We start from the raw sequence: 24582 nt of genomic DNA, 5'->3' as shown, positions 1-24582 counted from the left end.
CTTTCTTTCTTTCTTTCTTTCTTTCTTTCTTTCTTTCTTTCTTTCTTCTTTCTTTCTATAGAGCATGAATGGGGGGAGGGGGCAGAGGCAGAGGAAGAGAGAGAATCTCAAGCAGACTCCCCAGGGAGCAGGGAGCCTGATGCAGGGCTTGATCCCACGACCCTGAGATCATGACCTGAGACGAAATCAAGAGTCAGATGCCCAACCTACGGAACCACCCGTGTGCCCCACCACAAGAGTAATTTCTAAAAGTGAATTATTGGGTCACTTTAAGACTCCTGTTATATATGTTTTTTGAGGGTTTTTTTTGTGGTAAAATACACATAAATTTACCACTTTTAACTATTTTAAAGTTTATAAATCAGTGGCATTAAATACATTCACAATGTTGTACAAACATCATCACTAACCATCTCAGGAGCTTTTCATCATCCCAGATGGAATTTTTACTCATGAAACAGTAACTTTCTGCTTCCCCCTCTCCAGACCCTGGCAACTACCTTTATACTTTCTTTCTCTATGAATTTGATTTTTCTAGATACATCATACAAATGGAGTTATACAGTATTTGTCCTTTTGTGTCTGGCTTATTTCATGTAGTAAAACGTTTTACGGTTTCACCATGTTGTAGCATGTGTCAGATTTCATTCATTTTTAAAGCTGAATAATATTCCTTTTACATACATACCTTATCCCTTCACCTGTTAATGGACGTTTGGATTGTTTCTACCTTTTAGCTAATTGTGACTTATTCTATTTTATTTTTTCTAATTTATTTTTTATTTTATTTATTTTTCAAGATTTTATTTATTTATTTGAGAGAGAGAGAGAAGCACACAGAGGGAGAAGGAGAGAGAGGGAGAAGTAGACTCCCCACTGAGCAGAGAGCCCAACACGGGGCTCGATCCCAGGACACCAAGATCATGACCTGAGTCAAAGGCAGACATTTAACCAACTGAGCCACCCAGGCGCCCCATATTTTAATTAAAAAAAAGAAGATTTTATTTATTTATTTTAGAGAGAGAGTGGTGGGAGAGAGGAGCAGAGGGAGAGGGACAAGCAGACTCCGAGTTGAGCACAGAGCCTGATGCGGGGCTCGATCTCACAACCCTGAGATCATGATCTGACCAGAAATTAAGAGTTGGATGCTTATCCGACTGAGCCACGCAGTCACCCCTTATTCTATTTTTAAATAAATTTCTAAAATGGACTATGGTTAGGTCTACTGACAGTATTTAAGTAATTCTTTTTCACAGTTTACTTGACATAATTATATTTTTAAACTATGTTAATAGTAGGAAAAAAAATCTCAGCATTGTTTTAACTGGTATTTCTTCATTTATTAGTCATGTATACCATTTCCAACTGTTTATATTTCCACTTTTATGAAATGTCTGCTCATATTTTCACCCTTTTATATATTAGAATCTGAAGATTTTTCTTACAGTATGAGTTTTCTGTTTTAATAGAAGATAATTTTCCTATTGTCAAATTTCCTGCACATATTTTTCCCAGTTTATTTTCGCCTCTTCATTTTGGTTTGGCTTCTCTTTGTATCTAAAGAATATTGTATACTTTAATGGAGTCAAATTTATCAGTTCGTATGTTTGTAAATTATGTAATTTATTTTAAGCTTAGAATATTCTTTCCTCTTAAGAGTATATTTCTTCACTGATGTCTTGCCTTCAACACTTTATTTGTCTGGAGTTAGGTATATGGTGTAAGATGACCAGCAAATTTATTTCCTTCTAAATAGCTAAGCAATTTCTATGCGCATTTTTTATTGCTAGTCTTACTTCACCTTTCTGCTGCGTTTAACATTGCTAACCACTCCTTTTGAAAGTTTGTCTATCTTTTTGTTGCTCACTCTCTCCTGGTTCTCCTTGTACATTTTTGTTATTGATTTTCAGGCCCCTTCATTGCACCACCTCTTTCTCTACCCGTTCCTAAGATTGATTTCAACTCTTTATTCTTTTCATGTTGCACATTCTCTCTGAGTAATCCACCTCTTGGATCTATATGCAAATGATACCCTGCCATTTTTTAAAAATCTTTGGCAGAAACTCCTACCTGGGTTCTAGATCTATGTGTTCAGTCCTTGATTTGTTCAATATTCACCAAATAGTAATTGAACATCTACTCTGCCAGGCACTTCTCTGGGCTCAAAAGATAAAAATGCCTACTCTCATGAAACGTACATACTTGTGGGTAAGACTGGCAATATGGCAAGTATATACAATATATATTTCTTTTTTAGGTAAGATAAGAGCTATGGGGCAAATGAATGCAGGCAAGGAAGTTAAAAACTGTCTGTGGGTGGATGTGGGGGTTGCAGTTTTAAACTGAGTGGTCAGGGAAAGCCCCACTGAGGAGGGGGACATTTATGCAAAGAGCTGCAAGAGACAGATAAGGGAGCAAACGTGGTTATCTGTTGGAAGAACATTTCAGAAGGTGAAGCAAATGCAAAAGCCTTGAGGCAAACGGCGTGTCTGGTTTGTTCCAGGAGTGAGGAGACCCCAGGGCTCCCCCAGATTAAAGGAGAAGGAGAGCAATAAGATATGAGGTCAGAGATGTAACTGGAGTCAGATAACACAGGATCCTGTCCCCATTTTATGGCTTTTACTCCAAGAAAGATGGGCTGTTTGAGAGTATTCAAAAGAGAAATACCATGGCCTCTGGCAGATGTGTTGAGAATAGAATTTGGAGGGCATGGGCAGAATAAGGAAGCCAGTCAAGAGGCAACTGCAATAACCCAGGCAACTCAACTTGGTTGGACCAGAGCAGTAGCTATAGAGGTGGTGGAAAATGGTCAGACTATTTTATTATTTCAAAGGTAAGGTCAATAGGATTTGCTGGGTGACTAGATGTGGGGATAAGAGGAAAGGCCTCAGTCACTGACGGAGATGGGGACCATAAAGAGAAGCCGGTTTTGGAGAAAATATCAGGAGCATGGTTTTTGGACGTGTGAATTTGAGATGTTAGTTAGATATTCAAGTGGAGATGTCAATATGAGTCCAGAGTTTACAAGATAGTTCTGAGCTGGAGAAATGAGTGTGGGAGTCATCAAAAGATGATGGCATTGAAAGCCGTGAGAGCAGATGAAAGTACCAGAGAGTCAGTGTAGGTAGAGAAGAAGTCTACACCCTGTGCTCTGGGAGCTCTGTCATAGATTGATATTGAAATTATTACTGTATTTTTAGTAATACATTCATGTACCAAAGACATTTCAAACTAACTCTATCTGTAATTCAGTGGTCTCTCCCCTTTCATTCTCCAGTTCTCTGTAGAGAATCACCATTTTGATAGAACAGAAGAATTTGAAAAAGGAGAGTAAGCTGTTATATAGGTTTAAGTTCCCATATGATTATTAAAATCTCACAGCAAATTTCACTTTGAGCTTCCTGGCACCCAAAGAATGAATATCACTTCTCAAATTCTTAGAAGCCTTGTTGCCATTGTTACTTCTTTCTCTTACTTGAAGGTAATAAGCCACTAGCTTTTCTGAAGATCTCTTGCCACCCATTTTTGCTCCTGTGCATGTACATTACTACGGCTTTCTTCCGTCCGTCCAACCACATTGCTCATTAGGTAGAAATCTGCTTTTAGGCTTAAATCTTTCAAATTATAATAGGGTATACTAAGAGCTTTTGAAGTGGTTTGATATTAAAATGCACACACACATACACACACACACAATGAGTTTGAGGCCATGCAATGCCAAGGTCTGTTTTTCAGTTATTTACATGCTATTGTTGAGCAAAATATGGTTGTTCTTCAAAGAGTGCATATTTACTCTTCTTTAAGAAAGATTTTACTTTATCCATTTACTAAAAGTTCAGATGATATTATTTCGATTAGAATGCCTTTCTCTTCCTCTTCGTCTAGTTTTTTTTTTTTTAAGATTTTTTATTTATTTATTTGAGAGAGAGAGCACGAGCTAGGAGGAGGGGCAGAGGGAGAAGCCGACTTCCTGCTGAGCAGGGAGCCTGACAGGGGGTTCGATCCCAGGACCCTGGGATCATGACCTGAGCCGAAGGCAGACCCTTAACTGACTGAGCCACCCAGGCGCCCCTGTAGTTAGTCTTTGATTTGGTAACAGCTTCTTGTCCTTAAAAGCCATCTCAATTATTATTCCTCTAGGGAGTCTTCCCTGCTCCCTGGCAGGCTGTAGTTAAGGAGCATTCTATTTTCTCCTGTATCATATTTTTTTCTGTAAATCTTTATTTATATGTCTCCATCATTAGATGGAAAGCTGCTTGGGAGCAAGCATTCTCTGTTTTCTAACCTCTGATGCCCAGCAAGTAGCAGTGACCCGCATTAGTAATAAATTAGTAGCTGTAATTGATCAGTTGATTGATCAGTAATCACTTAGTAATTGTGCTATTAGTAACACAAAGTGTGTAAACCTGAGCAGCTGAATTAATGTCCTTTGCTAACAAAAGAGTTTTAATTAGCACACAGAAAAATTGAGACTTCCTTTTTGTTGGGTGGACTTCTGAATCTGTATCATGTCAACTCTAAAACCTAAATGATTTTCCAGGTCTTAGGATCACTTACCCACTTATATCTGCAACTTTTGGTTGGCTCTGAGGGTAAGTGACATTTTCATTATTTTTATAGCCAATTTATGTCTGGTATCATGTTAACAGAAGGTTCTTTTAGGGATTGTACTTAGATCACTATTGCTTTTTAAACCGTATTTTCTGCCACTTTACATTTGATTGCCTATCAGGTGCCAGTACGGTCTCATATAACAGGTACTTAAGCATTTAAGCTCAAGAGAATCTTGACATTTAGCTTTGTTATTTTAATAGGCCTTGTTATGGGCTGAAATTGTCCCCCCTATTCATATGCTGAAGTCCTAACCCCCAGCACTCCAGAATGTGGTCTTATTTGGAGATAGGGTCTTTACAGAGGTAATCAAGTCAAAGTGAGGTCATTCAATATGACTGGTATCCTTAAAAAATGGGGACATTTGGAGACAGACGTGCATAGAGGGAAGACAGGGAGAAGATAACCATCTACAAGCCCACGGGAGAGACAGGGAACAGAGCCTTCTTTCACAGCCCTAGGAAAAAAAACCAACCCTACCTGACACCTTGACCTTGGACATCTAGCTTCAGAATTGTATGACAAATTTTTGTTGTTTAAGCCACCTGGTCTGTGGTACTTTGTTATAGCAGCCCTGGCAAACTAATACAGTCATATTTAGTTTTTCAGTGGCAAAAAATGTAGACCGATACCAGGGTTGGTGGGTTCCAAAGACTTTTGCTTTTATTTTGAAGTACACTCTTTGACATCTCAAACTTTGGGTGAGGGGTGCAGTGTGTAAACCTGAACTGCTGAATTTCCCTTGATAAAGTCACTTTGGATCACTTGATCATCAGTTGCACTAAATTACTTCTTTGCAGTTATTCAAATATTTATTTTGTACTACTTCTATGGGTAGTGAAGTCTATAAATTTGTTCCTTGCTGTGATAAGTACTATTCCTTTTATTTGTACCTGTTTAGTGCATGAAGAACAGTACAGGAAGGGTACATTTAGAGAACATGTGAATAATCTTGTGGCATTAAATTCAATCTATATACTGATGGCTCCTAAATTAAAGTCTCCAGCGTGGGTTTTTCCTCTGGACTCCAGGATTGTATATCACACTGCTCACCAATATTTTCACCCGGATGCCTAATGGCATCTCCAATTGAACCTACCCCAAAATAAGCTTCTAAACCTCTACCACCAGCACCACCTGCTTCCAACCCAGTCTCCTCACAGTCTCCCCCATGGGAGGCACCTCTATTCTTCCAGTTGCTTCTGGCAAAAATTTCAGCGTTATCCTTCAGTTTGCTCTCAACATTGTACAATACAACATCGTATTTTGTTGGTCTATGAAGCCTGTTGATTCTTCCTTTAGGATTTACCAAGAATTCAACCACTTTTAACCATCACTTCTGCCACTATTCTGACCCAAACTTCCATCGTCTCTTGTCTGGACTGTTGCAGGAGGCTCCTAACTCTTGTTCCTGTTCCTGCTATGAAGCAACTAGAGTGATGCTACAACAAAGTAGGCCTGTGGATGTGGATGGGGGATGGGCTAAATAGGTGATGGGGATTAAGGAGGGCACTTGTGATGAGCACTGGGTGTTGCATGGAAGTGTTGAATCACTATATTATACACCTGAAACTAATATTACACTGTATGTGAACTAACTGGAATTTAAATAAGAAGTAAAAAAAAAAGTATGTCTGATGGCATTAACGCTATTCAAAATCTTCCACTGGTTTCTGAACTCATTCAGAGGAAAAAGCTAAAGTTCTTACCATGACCTGTAACACCTGATTTTCTGGTCCCCATGACTTCTCTTAGAGCTTCTACTACTCCCTTGGTCTACTCTGGCCATGCTTACCTTCTTGCTATTCCTGGAAAAAGCCACACACACCATTTCCCCAAAACCTTTCTGCTTGCAGGGATCCTCTCTCCCCAGATAACTGTAGAACTATTTCACTTTGTTCAAGTCTTTACTCAAAAGTCACTTCCACCCTCCTTGCCTTCTTAACCCCTTTAACACTTATCGTATTTAATACATGACATATTTTACTTATTTATCTCACATATCATCCGTCAGCTTCCCCAGTAAGAATGTAATGCCATGGGATGTGTTTTCTTTTCTTTTTTTTTAAATTGTGGCACATAGTAAAGGGCCCAGTGAATTTTGGCTGAATAACACAAATTTGTCCCAGTTAGAGAGACAACTTTAAAATCGCATCATCTTCTTCCTTCTGGATTGGCAATAATGCTCTGAGAATGTGCTCCTCCATAATTTGAACCTCCACATTTACAGGCTTTCTGCTTTCCTTCCTTTCCATGTCAGAAGGCTTGTCCTCCCAAACTCTCCTGTCATTATTCCACTTCCCTATTGCAAACACATTTTGGAACACCTTTGTGTAAATATTAAAACATTTACCTTCCTGGCAGCTACATTATGTGAAATATGAAATTATTCATAAACTCACTTGATATTAATGTTTTGAGACAAGTACTTTTTAAAAAGGATTTTTAAAAATTTTTAAGTAATCTCTACACTCAATGTGGGGCTCCAACTCACAATCTTGAGATCAAGAGTTGCCCGCTCTACCAGCTGAGCCAGCCAGGTGCCCGAGGCAATAACTTCTTGAAACAAACCTGTTTTCTTAACGATTTAAACCACAACAGAGGCTGTAGAACCTGCATTTGCTGGTGACAGTAATTATTAAATAACAAAGCATGAATAAATGAATGAAAAAATGCCTCCCTTTTTATTATTGTTGTGTGACTGTGAGCTCCTCAGGTCTTGGACAGAGGGATTATTTTATTTATCTTTGATCGTAGCACCTAATATAGTACCTGACCCCTAAAATGCATTTAGTATTTGAAAGCATGAAGGGCTTCTCTTAGTTCACAGTGCCTTTAATGCCTTAGTCCTCCCATGTTTCTGCCATTATCATTATATTGAACCCAGTTTATGTGCCTCCCTGGATTTGCTTTGCATAATTTTCTGTTTAAAGCTACGATTACCATTCTAGAACATTACCGCACTGCAACAGCATCTTTCTAGATTGCAGAAGGAATATTTCAATCTTCACTGAAGGGAGGCTTATTGAACTTTGCGGCAGCCTTGGTGGTAGTGGTCTTGATGTTGTGAGGCTGTTTACTTCAGGTCACTCATGTTGCTTTGGGATATGATTTAACAAAGTCTCACTTAATGCCTTGAATCCCCAGCTTTTTTGGGGGGGGGCTTCCCTGTAGCTCCAGAGGTGGTAGACACCGCGGAACTGCAGGTGGACAGTTGGGAAGTGCTACTGGCTCCCATTCACTTGCTAGCTGAGCTCATGCATGGATAATGCTAGTGCTGTTGAGGGATCTGGCTTTCCCGGCAGCTGCCTGGAGTAGCGGGAGGCAGGACTCAAAAGTGTGGGGGCGGTGGGATGGGGGTGGTTCATGTCTCCTGCAATAACTTTTGACTGATGGGAACTAGGAACCGTTGTTCTTCCTTCCTCTGTTCCAAAACACTATGGTCTCCCAAGTCCTCTATGGGGAAATCAGGTGAGGCAGAACAGCAAGCGCTCTTCCTTGCACAGCTGTAGCCAGCTCAGTATTTCATCTTCTGGATTTTTTGCTATCTCCTTCCCTACTTTGTTCCCCCCCCCCCCCCCCGCCTTGTTTCCCTGGAGTTATACTCTCTAAAGAATTGCTGTCATATAAGCCTTTACCTTGGGTCCTGTTTTCTTGGAAACCTGGATTAAAATATCATCATTGATTGCCCCTCCCCAGGCATATGGTGCTGTAAACATTTTTATGTGCCCAGCTTTGTTTTATGTGCTCTATTTTTCACTTTCCTCTTTTGTATAATTTAATTGAAAACAAGCTCTGTCCTTAACACCCTCAAGAGTTCAGATAATAATATCTAACTGTGCACCAGGTACCCTTACAACAGCTTTTACCTCACAAGAGCCCTGTGTGGGTACCATTATTATTGCCTTTTTACAGAAGGGGAAACTATGGCTAAGATGTTCAGTAGCTTGGGCAAAGTCACACAATTAGTAAATGGCTGTGTGAACACAAGAATCTTTCTTTTTCTTTCTTTTTTTGGGGGGCGGGGTAGCGGCAGAGGGAGAGAGAGAATCCCAAGCAGGCTCCACCGTCAGTATGAAACCTGATCCAGGGCTAGATCCCAAAAACCTGAGATCATGACCTGAGCTGAAATCAAGAGTTGGATGCTTAACTGACTGAGCCACCCAGATGCGCCCCCCCACCCCCGTCAATCTGTATTCTTAAAGACACCATACCTCAAATAAGCCTCCAGTAAGGACATGGCTTTCCTGGAACCAAGATATAGGAGCTCCTCCTCTCCTCATGAAGAGTTTCAATTCCAAATGGCTGTACTTAATGGCCATGTTTATATACATTCAAACTTACTAAGAAGAGGCTTAACCCTGCAGTATCTGGATGAACTTTCCACAAAAAAGTGAGGTGGGTCACCCTTTACAACTTTAAAATAAGTCTATTTTTCTCTTCCTTGCTCCTGTATATTCTATGGCATCTTTTGCAAAAATAGACATGTCTTGTACACTTTGAAATTGATGGTAGGTAATTCCCTCTTAGATAATCTCTTCAAGTGTTGTAAGAACCCTTTAGCAACTTCGTGCCTCATAATTCACAGATGTTATAAATATTTTGTTGGTGCTGTGGACCCATGGGACCACACTTTGCCCTGCAACACATATTTTACCATCCTAAGCTTTAGTTCTAGAACAAACACTTGGTCTTATGTGACTTAAGATTAGGTAAGTAGGCATCTGATTTAGAAGCATAATCTCTTGTATCATACTCAAAAAGTTTTTCCATTCCATCAATCATTTTTCCAGTCTCTTCCTGTCAAAAGTGTAGGCATATCATGTTTTACCTGTTGCACAATTTGCCTTTCGTCTTCAGAATTAATACTATCCGAGGACTCATCTGTGTGCAAATGAAGCAGTGCTCATTTCCTCATCATTTTCAGTTATGAACCTCTACTTTTGTCTTCGTCACAATTTGACTCCTCTTTCTTTCTTTCTTTTTTTTTTTTAAAGATCTTATTTATTTATTTGACAGAGAGAGAGTTAGCGAGAGCAGGAACACAAGCGGGGGAGTGGGAGAGGGAGAAGCAGGCCTCCCGCCCAGCAGGGAGCCGGATGCGGGGCTCGATCCCAGGACCCTGGGATCATGACCTGAGCCTAAGGCAGACGCCCAACGACTGAGCCACCCAGGCGCCCCCTGACTCCTCTTTCTACAGGGAGCATTTATCACTCCTACTGCTTTAGCACTTATGAGATATTATGTGATCAATAGTATTCATGTAACACCTCAAATTAAGCAGTAACAGCAAACATCCTTTTTAATAATAGAAATGACTCCAGAAGCCCATTGATTAGCTTTGGTGGGCAAAACTGATTTGCTTTTGCTCCGCTGGGTGGCTTTTAAAAAACTATGTTAATATGTTAAAACTCTTAAAACGAGTTTACCCGGCAGGATACCTTTTAAAAGACTTCCTTCTTCCATGCAAGAAAGATGCAATGAGGAAGGTTACCACCTTCACTAAACTAGGTGAGGAATATTCCCTGCCTTATTGGCTTTAGGGAGAAAGAATCTTGCTAATGAGTTATTTCCACTGTGTCACTTTTCTTCTTAGTGCTTTAATTCATTCAATACTTTGAGACCATATTAATATGCAGAGGCTTCACTGTTCGGATCCTGGGGCCATCACATACAGTATCATACATAGTATCACCCCCTTTAAAGTTCTCTGGACCTCATTTCCCTTGCGAGACTGGGTGGGGAGTTCGTGGGAAAACATATGGCGGTCCGCAACAGGACTTCCACCGAAGGGAGCTCTTCGCATTCCTCCGAGGGGCTTGGCTGTTACGGATGACGCCCCGTCAGGCGCCGAAATTCTAGGGTCGCGGAGTCAAAGCCGAGAAAACTGGCACATCTCTCTGTAGGCGAAACGCGGGCCGGAGATGCTCGGTGGGCAGGCGGGACGCAGGAGGAAGCCCCTCTCAGTTAACCGCGGACAGGAATTCCCCACTCCCGAACCTCCGCCTCGGCTCCGGCTCCACGCCCACCCAACGCCTGCCGCGCCCGCCCGCGCGGTGACGTCATCCCGCGGCAGCCGGCCGCCCGGACGCACCGCCCACGGAGTGGGAGCCGGAAGCCAAGCTAGTTGCGGCGCGCAGCGTCACGGAACCGCGGGAGCCCGAGAGCTCGCGCACCTGGGGAAAAGGCGGTGGGAGACGACGGGCATGCGCGAGGTTTCCTGGCGGCGCAGGCGCGCTGCTGGCTTCGTTCCCGGGACGAGATCCGGTTCTCCGGGTTGGAGCGGGTGGGGAGCCGTGGGCCGTCGTGGCTGCCCGGGAGAAGGGGGAGAAGGAGATGGGGAGAGAGCCCGACGCTTGGGAAGGGCTGGTTTGCTTCGGGGATGGGAGGGGCCGGATGGACGGATCTTGCGTTTGTGCTGGACGTGCCCTACGGAGTTAAGGGATTTTTTTTGTCGGAAGATGAACTCAAACCACCACGCAGGCAAAGAGCGATGAGCTATCCTAAATTAGGAACACGCTCAGAACACACGCCCGGAGTCTGGGGCCAGTTCTCCCTGAGGGATGAAAACATACCTGTGTGCCAGGCAGCGCGCAAAGGCAGACCTGTTATTTTACTCTCTTGTAGCCACCAGCAACCTTGTGGGGCGGGCATTATTATGTGGTCCCTAATTTTCCCCTCCGGAAACCCAGGACAGAGTAATTTTCCTACGGGTTACACAGCTGAAAAACGGTGGAGTTGCAGTTTCCTCTAGGTTTGTCTGATTCCAAAGCTCCGTGCTCCCCATCAGATGCTTGAAGTCACGAATGGGTGAAAATCAGACAATAAAGACATTCTGTAAATTAACGGAAAGTCCTAAGGTTTGGACGTTAAGAACTAGGCTGTAGGAAGGCAGGCGTCAAGGAAAGGGGCTCAACTTAGATTTTAATGGGATTTGGCAAGAGGAAAGAAGAGAAGAAAGTTTTGGGGAGGCAGGGAAAGCGAAGGCAAAGGCTTGGAGGTGGGACAGGAAGTCAGAAGAAAAAGAAGCGATTACTCTAACGGGAACCCCAGTGTTTCTTTGCGGCTTGCAAATGGAAGCAACTGTATTCTATAGATCATCTTGTGAAGACAGTGGACTTTCTCTTTTCTGCACCTAGGTTTTTGCTAGATGCACAGTGATGCTATACCTTTGTGCAACAAGAGGATGCATTCTGGCCACTCAAATAGAAACTTTGGCACCCTTGACACAGATGATATGAGATGAAGGATTTAGTGCTGAACTCTGGCCTGCTTGAGACAGGTCTCTTCAGTGTTGGCAGGTACCTCCCTATGTCCTTTTTGGCTCCAGCAGTGAGAGGCATAAACAGTTAATCATAACCTCAAGTCAAGTCCGGTCCCGTCAGTGCCAACATCCTTGTCTTTCAAAGAGAAGGAGGGGGTGCCTGGCTGGCTCAGTCAGTGGAGCATGCCACTCTGCATCTCCAGGTGGTGAGTTAGTTCAAGCGCCAGATGGGGTGTGGAGGCTATTTAAAATAAAGAAGGAAAAAACCCATATAATTTTTGGCTAAAGAAGTTTGGCCTCAGTGATTTGATAATTTGTGGTTTTATACTGCAGTTATTGCTGTATAATACAGCTTCCTCTACCCAATTTAGCAACTAATTAACTACTACCTTGTATTAGTTTCTAATTATTTAGTGAGTGTAAATTTTATCTCCCAAGCAGGATCGTAAGATTCCCCAGGCAGGGACTGTGTTACCTCTTATATCCCTGAGTACTGACTTGACTTTTTTGGTCTCTCTTTTATTTCTCCTCAATTCCCACTACTCAGTACGCTGCCTGGCACACACTAGGCACTCAGGAAATATTGAATGAATGAAATGTTGGAGAGCAGAAAACAAGCCTGTTATTTATATTTTCCTGGTCTTCCAGCAGAGTTCTCTCCTTCTGGTAGACGCTTTTGTGACTTGATTGCTATGCCTTTCAGCAGGGGAAATATAATCTCCCCGTTGCCCTATGAATTGCCACCTAAAGCACTGTCCCCAAGAAGTCTGTCAAGAAATAATTGTTGATAGATTGATTAGCTTCAAAGAAATTCTTGATTCTTTCCTCAAAGAAGAAATTCTTTGGGAGATTGTGTAATTTGAGTATCTTCTTGAGAAAACCAGCCAATACACACCAAAATCAAACCCCTAACCCAACAGCGAAAAACTAATATCAAACAGGACCTTTATGCTTACGAACCTTATCTGCAAATCTTAAATAACTTTGTGCTCCTGGAAGAGAGAATGCCCGTGTGTGTGCACGCCCGAACGGGTGCCCTGTGCTTCATTCCAGGTAGGTAAAGCCAAATCCGAATCACCGTTCTGTAAACTTAATAAACCGACAGCAAAGAATTCTTATTTGCTGGGGTGGTAGCGAGGTGATGAGTTCAAGTAATGTTTGAACATTGGAAAGTCAGAGGCAAGAGCAAATCCATTTAAGTATTTCCATTTAATGGTGCTAAATCTGTCCCTGTCTCTCATTTATTAGGTGGGGGACCTGGGGGCAAGTTACTTACCATCTCTGGGCCTTAGATTCCTCATTTGTAAAGTGGGGCTGATAGAGATACCACTACCTTTTAGTTACAATGCATAAATTTGTAAACGCTTTAGAGCAGTGCTTGACACATGGGCTTGCAGCGAGCGCTTTAAGTAAATAAAACACTTCTATGCTAACCTCCACTTCCACATTGCTGGCTTAAGCCCCACCTATATTGAAATTCTAGAGACGCCGCTGTTTCTGATTAGAAGGTTTTCCTGACCCACGCATTTATTTTTGTTGTCGTCTACACGCCTATAACTTGCCCAAACAATTTGGGAAGTCTGTACTCCTTTGTCCCGCCTCTTTGGTCCCCCAACCCTCCAGCTGTCTGGGCCGGGCCGTGAATGGGGGAAGGGGACATACATGCCAGTCTTCCCCCGCACCTCTAACTTCGCGGCTCAGCGAGAGCATTAGCAGCCACCCCGCGGGACGTTAGTCTTCCCGGGAACGCCCAGGGGGCGGGTCTGTGGCGCCGCGCAGGCGCAATGCAGCAGCGCCGCGCCTGCGCTGTGGAGAGGCCGAAGGAGGCGGGGGATTGGTATGCTGTGTGCGAGTGTGTGAGGGGAGGAGGCGTCGGGGCCGAGCGTGGTACTACGACGGGTGCGGGCCGGAGGGGGCGGGGGGATGCGCCGCGGCGGCGGTGGCGCGGGCGCTGGGGCTGGTGTTCAGAGGCGCCAGAGCCGCGGATCCCGGTCTCGCCGCCGCAGGAGCGTGGCTGTCGCGCGCGGCCTGAAGACGCCGTACCTTTCTGCCCCTCACCTTTTTTTTTTTTTTAAATAACCGGAACCAATGAACGCAGCCGGTACCCGAGCTCCGGAGGCCGCCGGTGCCGAGGGGACCAGGCTGGCGCCCAGCAGGAGCTCGCCTCCGAGGCGGCGGGGGCGGCCCGAGGACTCGCCGGCTGCGGCGGCGGCAGCAGCAGCTGCAGCGCCTGGCGGAGCGGACGAGTGGCCGGCGGCCGGGGCGCCGCCGCGCTTTCCCCTCGGTCCTCCTCCGCGCCTTCATCCCGCCGCGGCGTCCGGCCCGGCCTCGGGCTGGCTGCGGCGGTGGCGCTGGGCTGCGCTGCTGGTGCTCGGGCTGCTGGTGGCCGGCGCGGCGGACGGATGCGAGCTGGTGTCCAGGCACCTCCGCGGGCGGCGGGCCTCGGGCTCTGCCGCGGCAGCCGCCTCCTCTCCCGCTGCGGCGGCGGGCGACAGTCCGGCGCTCATGACAGGTGAGGGCCCGGGGGGCGGCGGGCGGGGTAAGGCCGGCTGCTGCGGGACCCCCATGCCCAGGAGGGGCCCGTGCCCCTGCCGGGCGTCCGCTATACGACTGCCACGGTCAGGGCGCGATGCGGGGCTGGGCGCCCAGCCGCCAGCGCCCTGGCCGCTGCTTCGTCGCGGTCCCCTACAGTCCGGACGCGTTTTTCCTCCCCACCTCCCCCACTCCCGACACCCCGCCCTCGACAGAGCCTCTCGACGGCACTCGCTTCTCCGCCCTGCAGTCGGGCTCCCTGGTGTTGCTCGCTGAGCAATGCGGTGGTTTCTCTTCGGTGCTGCAGAAGAGCCAGCAGGGTCTGCAGGGTACTGGGCTGATTTTTTTTTTTTAAGCTGCTGCAAAAAGTCAGCAGCAGCACTGCGGTATTTAGTCGGCCTGTGGTGCTGCTTTTGCAAAGGCAGCTGGCGGCGAGTCTCACAGGTTCACAGCCCCGCTGAGCACAGTGTCCCAGGGGAGGCTGCTAAAGAGGATTCTTTGAGAGCCATAATACCTAGTGGTATTAGTGATTCCGTATTAGTATGCGGAAACCTCTAAATCTAATGTGTATTTTTGGAGGGGTGGGAGGAAGGTTTTGAAGGATGGGAAGTATTTGCCGCTGGGAGCATCACTGGGGGATAAAGGGTGCAGAAAGCTCTTCAGGTAGCCAGAAATATACCTAAAATTGGTCACGTGCTGGATACTCGTTTCGGGGCTTGTATTTGAGCAGCACGGTTCTGCTAGAGTGCACCAGCACCTTTGTAATATAGAACGTTCTCGAAATTATTGAAAACTTGCGAACATGTTTGGTAAAGTTAGATAGAAAATTGAATCCATTTAAAGCCTTCCAGGGTCATGTACAACTGATACGTGTGGTTTAAGTAATGATGTAGGGATCTTGAAACGATTTCTTTTGGAAAAGTAGTGGAGCTAAAGTTTTTTTTTTTTTTTAATTTTTGTACTGTACTTTTAAAAGTCATCAGTACATTGTAATCAGTACATTTTAAAAGTCATCCTACATTGATTGCAACACTAAAAAAAAGTAAAGTGGAACAATATGACCCATCATTGATTTAACCAAAGTGATAGTCCGGCAGGCGTCTGAAAGTAACAGCTGCTCTGGGAAGTGCTCAGGAGCTATATTCTTTGGAGCAAAGCAGCTATTCTCTGGGTTCTATGACAGCGTGTTTGCTATTTTAAAGAGGAGGGTGTTGGTGAACTTTGTCAAGCTCTTTGGAAGTTGGGTAGAACATAATGATCAGAATATTTAACTTATTTTACCCTGAAACATATCAACCTCTTTTAAGTGAAACTTGAAACATCAAACCTATCACTGGTTAATTTGGATAAAATGATTACAGAATGATGAGTATTAGGAGCATAGTATAGTTTGAGAGGATAGGTGGAATAACTTTATGCTTGAACAGTCTTAATTCTCCAAATACAACTGTGGCAGATAAAATGAAGAATAGTGATTTTTAGGAAAGTAGCAGGATAAAACTAATTGCAAAGGTTAGGGAAAGTAGCAAAATAAAACTGACTGAAGGTTTAAAGCCTCATGCAGGAAGGGAGGGAGCAGAGATACTTGGGCTTCTATAAGGTATAGGAGCATGACTCTTGGTTTCTTGAGCAGAAGAGTTCGATTAATAAATAATTGGCTAATGTTTTGTCAGTATGTAATTGGTAGGAGGGCATGTGATTCAGAAGATTTAGTATTTTCTAACCAATAACAATACAATGTATAGTATATAGGTTATAGCAAGGAAATTACTTCAGGTGGAATTTTATTTTAATTAGCTGTTTATAATCCTTTTTGAAGATTTAAATTTCTCTTGAGTTATTTATGGCATCGTGAACAAGGAAAGGTGATTGTTATTGAATAAAAAGTGTGATCACACAAAGTGAGTTTGCGCTGTAGTGCTTTAAAATAAGTTTACAAAAATAATATTAACTCTGGAATTTATTTTGAATGTTTTTATTCTTTCCCTTTGTTGGGATATTAATTTTTAACAAGTTAAACATTTCCATTTCAGATTTAAGATAAACAGACTACACATTGTGCAGGTTAAATTGTCATTTTAACAAGTTTATGTAAATACAGTCAATAGCACTGATACCTGGGAAGTGGTAAATTGAAGTCTGTAATAAAGTTGGAGCATATTGAAAATTTCTTTGAGCTATGTATATGCTCTCCTTTATTGGGCTCCTTCCCATTCTGATTGTGTGAATAGCGCTTTCTTTAATGGTTTCCACTTGTAAATGTTATGCTAAGCCCCAAACATAATAAATTATTGTTATTGTACACTTCAGGAGGTAGAACCATAGACTGTACTTAAAAAATACTGTGTTATATTCTGGGCAGCATTAATGGAGAGAAATGGGGTAGAGAGCAATTTGTAATAAAACTAAGCTACATGTGAATTTTGAAAGTGGAAAATTCTTGAAACAATTCTGAGAGAAGAATTGTACTCTGGCTCTGTATTAAAATTGTCATTTAACTGTGAGTATTCTTAATAGCTCTGAAAGTGATAGCCAAAATCACATCTTCTCTTTTCCTCTACAGATTGGTATTTTGAATATTTCAGCAACATCATAAAGGGTTTGCCTCTTACTAATAAAATGTAGAAAGCACTCTTTTCCACTGAATTTTGCCTCTCAAGAGTTTTACTTTCGAGGTTTAGTGTATTTTAAGAACAAATTGCCTTTAAGTCATCTGTCGCATGCTTAATTTTGAGTAAGCAAGTGTTCTTACAGAGACTGAGAAATCGTCAAAATAAACAGACTCACCGTCATAATGAATATTGGTTTATATTTTCCTTTTTATATTACGTTTTCAGGATTGGGTGTGCAAATGTTTTGATAAGGTGAAACCAATATTTATAGTGTGGTAAAGGCTTAAATTATATATACATATATATCTTTAGGGCTCTTGCTTTGAAAGTGATAGAAATTTAAAGCAAGTTAGGGCTTGGTGATGAAGAGTTTGTTGATTACAGTCTTAAGAGAGTGCTTTAATAATTCAAAGCATTATTATTATTATTATTATTATTTGCCTAACAGATTTAGAATCAATGAATTGATCCCAATGGAGAGTGATTGATCTTATCCAGATATGGTCTCTGAAAAATAGTTTATGAAAGGGCAAGGAAAGGGCAAAGAATGCACACATGCAAATATGTCATGTGTGTATATGTATATATAACAGTTCTTTATTCTGGCAAAGTGTGCACAATACAGTTGACCGTTGAACAGCGAGGTCAGGAGTGCCAACCTGTGCAGGTAAAAATCTGAGTATAACCTTTGACTCCTCCAAACTTAACTAGGAATAGGAATACTAGTGACCAGAAGCCTAAAGTAAACAGTTGATTGACACGTGTTTCATTTTTGTATTATATACTGTATTTAAGTTAGAGTAAAGGAAGCGTTATTAAGAAAATCATAAGGAAGGCAAAATACATTTACAGTACTGTACTGTATAGAAAAAAATATGTATATAAGTGAACCCACAAAGTTTAAATCCACAAAGTTCAAACAAAGTTCAAGGGTCAACTGTAATTGAAACATTTCAAACATGTTTTCTTATAGGTAGTTGTTTCAGAATTTTTTAAAACAAATTTTAGCTTTAGAAATATTTGCTTCTATCTTTTTCAAAAATGAATTAATGCAACCTTCTTTAGTGCCTCTGTTAAGGTTTACTATAATACTTTTCATTAGTTTGGTATGATATTAGGAATATCATATTTTAAAATATGTCTTTTGGAAGTATTAAAATTTCAGTGAAAACTTAAAATATTATTAATTTGAAGGTATACCTTTTTGAAAGAGCCACTCTACTCATTAGTATTAAACACATCTGTGTGGTGGGGTTTTTGTTAATTTAGATGAAAATACTTCACATGAGCATGATTATCATTGTAAAAAATCCTAAGGTTCATTTTTAAGTATCTCACCTTGCATGCCTAACATTTAACTAGGAAATGTCACTTTTTTTTTAAATTAGTATTGGCTTGAGTGTAGTTTTATATGAGGACTATTATACAGTAATTTTATAGTGTTAATGTTTAGATTGTGACAATAGTTAAACTCCCAGTGTAGTTCACATAGTACCAGAAACCATTGTTCCTCTTTTTGTGAAATTGCTCTTCCTGAATTTAGCTTCTGATTTTCTGAAGCTACCTTTTGATGGCTAGGTCTTGTGCTGTATTCTCTTTTGCCTTCCCAGGTAGTTATGATTACTAGTCCTTTTCCTTATCATTCTTTGGCCATTGCTATAGGGGTTTTTCTTTTTCTTTTTCTTTTCTTTTTTTTGTTTTGTTTTATTTTGTTCTCTTGCTAACTATAGGATTAAATAATCTCATATGTGTTTTGATCTAGTCTGTTTTGAACATTTTAGAATTAGTAATCTTATTGGTCTGGAAACATTGCTTTTCTTGAGAATACCATGGTAGAACTGTTTGGTGTCTGTTGGGAATCCCATTGCATGGGAATAACTTAGAGGGCCACTTGGAAAAATGGGTTTGGGATTTGGCTTAACTTTAGCAATAGGAGGATCTGCACAGGAGTTCTTCACTTTGCTAAGTAAATCCACGCAGGAATTCTTTGCTTTGTGGTTGGATACATGCTAATGTTTTTAGATTAATTTGACTTCTGAGTAACTATATCAAGTATTTTGGATATTGGTTTACTCATTGATAATGCAGTATAGAATACTCTTAAGATGATGCTTGAGAACTGTATCTATGTATATGGTAGCTAAAGTATAAACTGGTTAAGCTAATGTTGAGATAAACAGTTAATAATATGAGTATTAAGCCATTTTTGACAGTCACTAGAATTCCGACCTTATCTTATTGAGAGCTATCAGATTTTTTTCAGTGAAGCCATTATTTATTTTTTTTTTAAAGATTTATTTATTTGAGAGAGGAGAGAAGTAGACTCCCCTCTTAGCGTGGGGCCCGACATGGGGCTCAATCTCATGACCCTGAGATCATGACCTGGGCCAAAATCAAGAGTTGGACCCTTAACTGACTGAACCACCCAGGTGCCCCTCAGCTAAACAATTGTGAAACACATGCAGAACATTATATATATATGGTAGGAATTGGAAATAATACAAAAAAGAGTAAGACAATGAGTGTGCCTATTGGGAATAGAAGGTATATTTATTAAACTATTACTAGCTGTCAGTATTGTGCTAAGTGCTTTATATACATCACTGTTTTTGATTCTGAGATTAACACTGTTAGAGTTAACCCTACTGTAATGTTTGTATAAAAGATGAGGAAACCCATAGAGGATGATCTTAAGTAACTTGCTCAAGGTTATACTTAGTAATTAGAGTCAGAAATTGACCTGAGTTTCTCTGCTTACAAAGCTTTGATTCTTAACTGGTATGTTGTATGCATCTTATACACATAACTAAATATAATGAGACAGATTGTGATTAGTACCATAAAGGACTGCAAAAAGGAAAGCTATTAGGGAATATTACTTAGAGGGTTAGGGTTTGAGTGGGATTTTGATGTAGAGATAGGGACTTCTTATGGAGATGAGTGAAAGAGCTTTCTGGGAGAAGGCATATGCAAGAATAAGGAGTAAATTAATAGTTTTCTTTAGAGTTAAGTATAGGGTGTATGTGGAGTAGTGGGAAATGCAAGGAGAAAGAAGGTTTGGGCCAAACTATCTAGAACTTTAATATTCCTTAGTTTATAAACTAAGCTTTGTATATATAAGCTTTGTATTGAAATGTCAACACATCTAACACTGGGGTACTCAGCCATGTGCAGGGGAATATGGGAAATTATGATACATTTTCTTGGCATATCCATTTTACTAATTGGGAAACAAACACATATTTAATCCATAGTAATTTATACAGTACTGAACGTGCACGTGTTATGGAGAATGCAAATTTACTTTCATTGTTAAGGTAAAACAAAAGGCTTATGGAGGTATTTTGATCTTTCAGAGTGTTTTGTTCATAAACGTAAGAGTAGTAAATCTATTTTCCTGCTGGGTTGGGAAGCAATGTGGTTTTTGAACATGGAAGTGACATGATCTCTGTGTTTGAGAAAGCGAGGTCTGGGCGGATGGAAGTGAGGAGACGATAGAGGTAAATGAAGAGGCCAGTTAGGAAGCTGTATAGAAGTGAGGTCTTGAGAATTTCAATCGTGAAATTATGGCTATGAAAATGTTTAGAGGAAATTTTGTAAAATTTGCTTTATTGTTAGAAAGGAATCTAGAAGAAGTCTAAGAAACAAAAATTACCTTTTAATTTTAAACACCTAGTGTTTGTAAAGTGACTTAGATTGATGAAAGTCCTTGAAAATATGCAAGAGGAAACGTTGTATTTTTAGTATTCCTTATTTTAATTTTTAAAAAGATTTTATCCATTAGAGAGGCAAGAGCGAGTGTGCAAGTGGGGGGAGGGGCAGAAGGAGAGAGAATCTCAAGCAGACTCAACACAGAGTGCTGAGCTGGACACAGGGCTCCATCCCAGGACCCTGAGACCATGACCTGAGCCGAAGTCAAGAGTTGGATGCTCAGCCAACTGAGCCACCCAGGTGCCCCTAGAATTCCATATTTTATTTTATTTTATTTTATTATTATTTTTTAAGATTTTATTTATTTGACAGAGAGAGATACAGTGAGAGAGGGAACACAAGCAGGGGGAGTGGGAGAGGGAGAAGCAGGCTTCCCGCTGAGCAGGGAGCCCGATGCGGGGCTCGATCCCAGGACCCTGGGATCATGACCTGAGCCGAAGGCAGACGCCTAACGACTGAGCCACCCAGGCGCCCCAGTATTCCATATTTTAAAGTGCATGTGTATTCCTTAACAAAGGATAACTTTCCAGATTGACTTAATACTATATTGCATCAAAGTTGAACTTTCCCCACCCCCACTCCTTTGAATAGCAATGTCTTAGGGTACTGGCATATTATTTGTTTCAAAATTAACTTTTGAATTTCACATGTGAATTTCAAGCTTGATCCTTAGGTGATGATTTCAAATGCCAAATCTAAGTGATTTGTTCATTTCCTTATCCTTCTAGATCTTTATATTAGTGGTATTAGATATTTAGTCCTTCTTGACAGTTTCTAATCCTACCTTCAGTAATTGTTTTCCTTGACTGGTTTTATTGTTGCTAATTTTAAGGGTGGTTCTCTCCTGTCTCTGTCCTCAGTCTTGTGTTCCTCTAGTCTAGCTGAACATTTCCTCCTCAGAGAACTTCATTACTAGGAAAGTTCTAAATTGGGGATAGGGACCCCAAGCCAATGATTGATTTGACTTTGGCTTTATTTCATTTGGCCCTTGAGGTGATACTGCACTATCATGGCTGCAGTCCTGAGAGTAATTTCCTTTCTGCTAGGCTGCCTCAGTCATACCGCGTAAAGTGAAACAACTTTAGGATAAAGACTAAGATTAGTTGTAGAATGTTAAATAGTGGCTATTCAGTGTGTTCTTTAGATGGTGGTAATCCCCCTCACCCCAGAACCACAGAGTAATACCAGAACAGTTAGCTGGACTAACATCCATCTCAGAACCCAAGCACCTGTATCTGTCCCAGTGTTTCTTGCAAAATAAATTTGTGTTGATTTGTGCTTATGGATCTTGGCCTCTGTTTAACTTACTCTTACCTCTACTTGTTCTCACTTTCTTTCTCTGCCTCTCTTTTTGATCTTCCTAAACTTGCCAGTATATGGAACTGAAACACTTCAAAAATGATTTTACTGAATTAAGTACTGGGTTTTTAATTTTAAAAATAATTGAAGTGAATCTGATTTATATGATTTAAAAATACTAAGCAACTTTATCACAAACCCCTAGAGTAACAAAAATGATTTGTAGTTGTTTGTTAAATGATTCTCAGTAAGTAAAAAAGGATTTTTTTAAACCCTTACTTGCAATTTTTATCTGCTGTTTAACATACTGGACATTTCATAGGTCCATGTTATTATACTCATTTTTTTTCCTTTTTAAAAATATCTGATGTTGAGTAAATAGATAATCTTAATCCTCCTTCTCTATTCCTATTCTCCAGCAATAAACCTCTAACTTTTCCATTAATGATAAGTATATAATTTTTCCTGTTTCATTACTTTCATTCTTCAGCAATTCTTTCTACTTTGTTACACACATTCAAACTGTGTTAATCCTTGATATTTCTTTCTTTGTTTCTGGATACCAAATTTAAAAAAAATCTACTTTAAATCTTTGTTCAACTGGGGGTATAGGTACTCCGATATTTTTTGAATTTGCTTTTTAAAATATACCCTGTGATGTGCATCCAGCGTTTGGTTCTAGGTCTGTTGAAATAGATCCTAAAAAGAAGCGTAGAGGGTAAAAGTCAGAAAGCCAGACTATGGTGACTGTGTGTGTGTGTGTGTGTGTGTGTATAAAGCTTTAAACATATTAAGTGATTGTTTTGTGCCAGATATGATGAAAGGAACTGGGGATATAAAGATGCTGAAGTTGCATCACTGCAAGAACAATATAAATTTGAAAATTGCCTGAGAGTGGATTGCATAATCTAAAAAAAAGTATTAATGTATTTGTTTTTTAAAAGGAAACTACTGTGGTAGCTTATTTAGTAGCATTTCTGCATTTACTAAAAATACCTATTAGAATATTTATTAGAAGCTTCTTGTTATAGATCTGTAATATTGAAAACGAGCCCCCTTCCCCTTCTTTGGAATAAGGTATGATATAAATAAATATAGTACTTTTTTGTTTACTTTTTGGTATTACTTTTATTCTTCATTAACAAGCAGACAAGCAAACAAACAAAACACTATAATATGCCAGTCACCAAGTTAGGTGTTTGGAATTTTAAGATTAGTAAGATAATGACCTTGCCTTGTATTCCAGGAGGAGATACTGCTTTTTAAAAGGTGATGATACATTGTGACAAGAGTGTAAGGGCATAAGGGCTGTATTTAATAGAATTACATTTTGATGTGGAGAGGTGGGCTATTTAAAACATTTTTTAAAAAAATTTTATTTTAAGTAATCTCTACACCCATCACAGGACTCGAACTCAACCTTGAGGTCAAGAGTTGCATGCTCCACCAGGTGAGCCAGCCAGGTGCCTGAGGTGGGCTATTTTTTCCACAGAAGTATTTACTGAGAATGCATAAGAGTTTGTCACATGGGGGGCTTAGTTGGTTAAGCGTCCGACTCTTGGTTTTGGCTCAGGTCATGATCTCAGGGTCCTGAGATCGAGCCCCACGTCAGACTGGGCACTCAGCCTGGAGTCCACTTCTCCCTCTCCCTCTGCTATGCCCCCTTCCCCCATGTGCGCTCTCTCTCTTTCTCTCACAAATAAATAAAATCTTTAAAAAAAATGTTATAAAGAGTTTGTCACATAGGGAAAAGTGTCACAGTGTGAGAGGAGGAAGCCGAGTGGGGAATGACTGCATAGACATTGCCATTTGAGAATGCTTAGTGGAGACTGAATTGCCAGTGTGGCAGAGTCAGTGGTCAGCCTGCTTGTGGTGTACCAACATCCATGTCTGCATGTGGGATTCAAATTTATGCCAGGCATTTGTATGTTTTATCTTATTTAATCCTTTAGAGTCCTGGTGAGGTTATTATCATACCTGTAGATTACTACATGTGATGGAGATTTAGGATTGGTCTGAAATAGTTTATAACCTTAAAAATCCTCCTGGGGGCGCCTGTGTGGCTCAGTCAGTTAAGTGCCTTCAGCATGATCCCAGGGTCCTGGGATCCAGCCTTGCATCGGGCTCCCGTTCAGTAGGGGTCTGCTTCTCCCTCTCCCTCTCCCTCTGTGCTAGTGCGCTCTCTCTGTCTCTCTCAAGTATATAAATAAAATCTAAAAAAAAAAAAAAAAAAATCCCCCAGTGCCAAAGATCTTTATGATAAATTAAAATTTTTTAAATTAAAAAAAATTAAATTGGTATCCTCAGTAAGTGGATAATTCCTATTTGTGGTTGTTTTCATGAATATTCCTTAAGGATGGAATGTTATTTTTAAGAAACATAACATTTTATTTTTTTATTTTTTTTAAAGATTTTATTTATTTATTTGAGAGAGAGAGAATGAGAGAGAGCACATGAGAGGGGTTAGGGTCAGAGGGAGAAGCAGACTCCCTGCCGAGCAGAGAGCCCGATGCAGGGCTCTATCCAGGGACTCCAGGATCATGACCTGAGCTG

The 24582-nt window shown here is 41.1% G+C and overlaps 1 protein-coding gene across 3 annotated transcripts in view; it reads left to right on the top strand.

Annotated features, from left to right (window-relative positions):
• Positions 1-10928: 10928 nt before the first annotated feature.
• The window catches only part of STIM2 (stromal interaction molecule 2), a 149386-nt gene continuing 135732 nt past the window's right edge, over positions 10929-24582 (top strand). Inside the window, exon 1 of one of the 3 annotated variants that reach the window (XM_035005176.1) lies at positions 10929-14387. In XM_035005176.1, the coding sequence (XP_034861067.1) occupies positions 13964-14387 (424 nt within the window). In that variant the 5' untranslated portion in view covers positions 10929-13963. The remainder of the gene's footprint in view (positions 14388-24582) is intronic. The other 2 variants (XM_035005178.1, XM_035005177.1) reach the window with 2 other exon arrangements.

The sequence above is a fragment of the Mirounga leonina genome, unplaced genomic scaffold (assembly GCF_011800145.1).
Source record: "Mirounga leonina isolate KUSES-001 unplaced genomic scaffold, KU_Mleo_1.0 Mir_129, whole genome shotgun sequence".
NCBI lineage: Eukaryota > Metazoa > Chordata > Mammalia > Carnivora > Phocidae > Mirounga > Mirounga leonina.
Note: the sequence above shows the minus strand (reverse complement) of the source record. Positions and strands in the feature narration are given on the sequence as shown.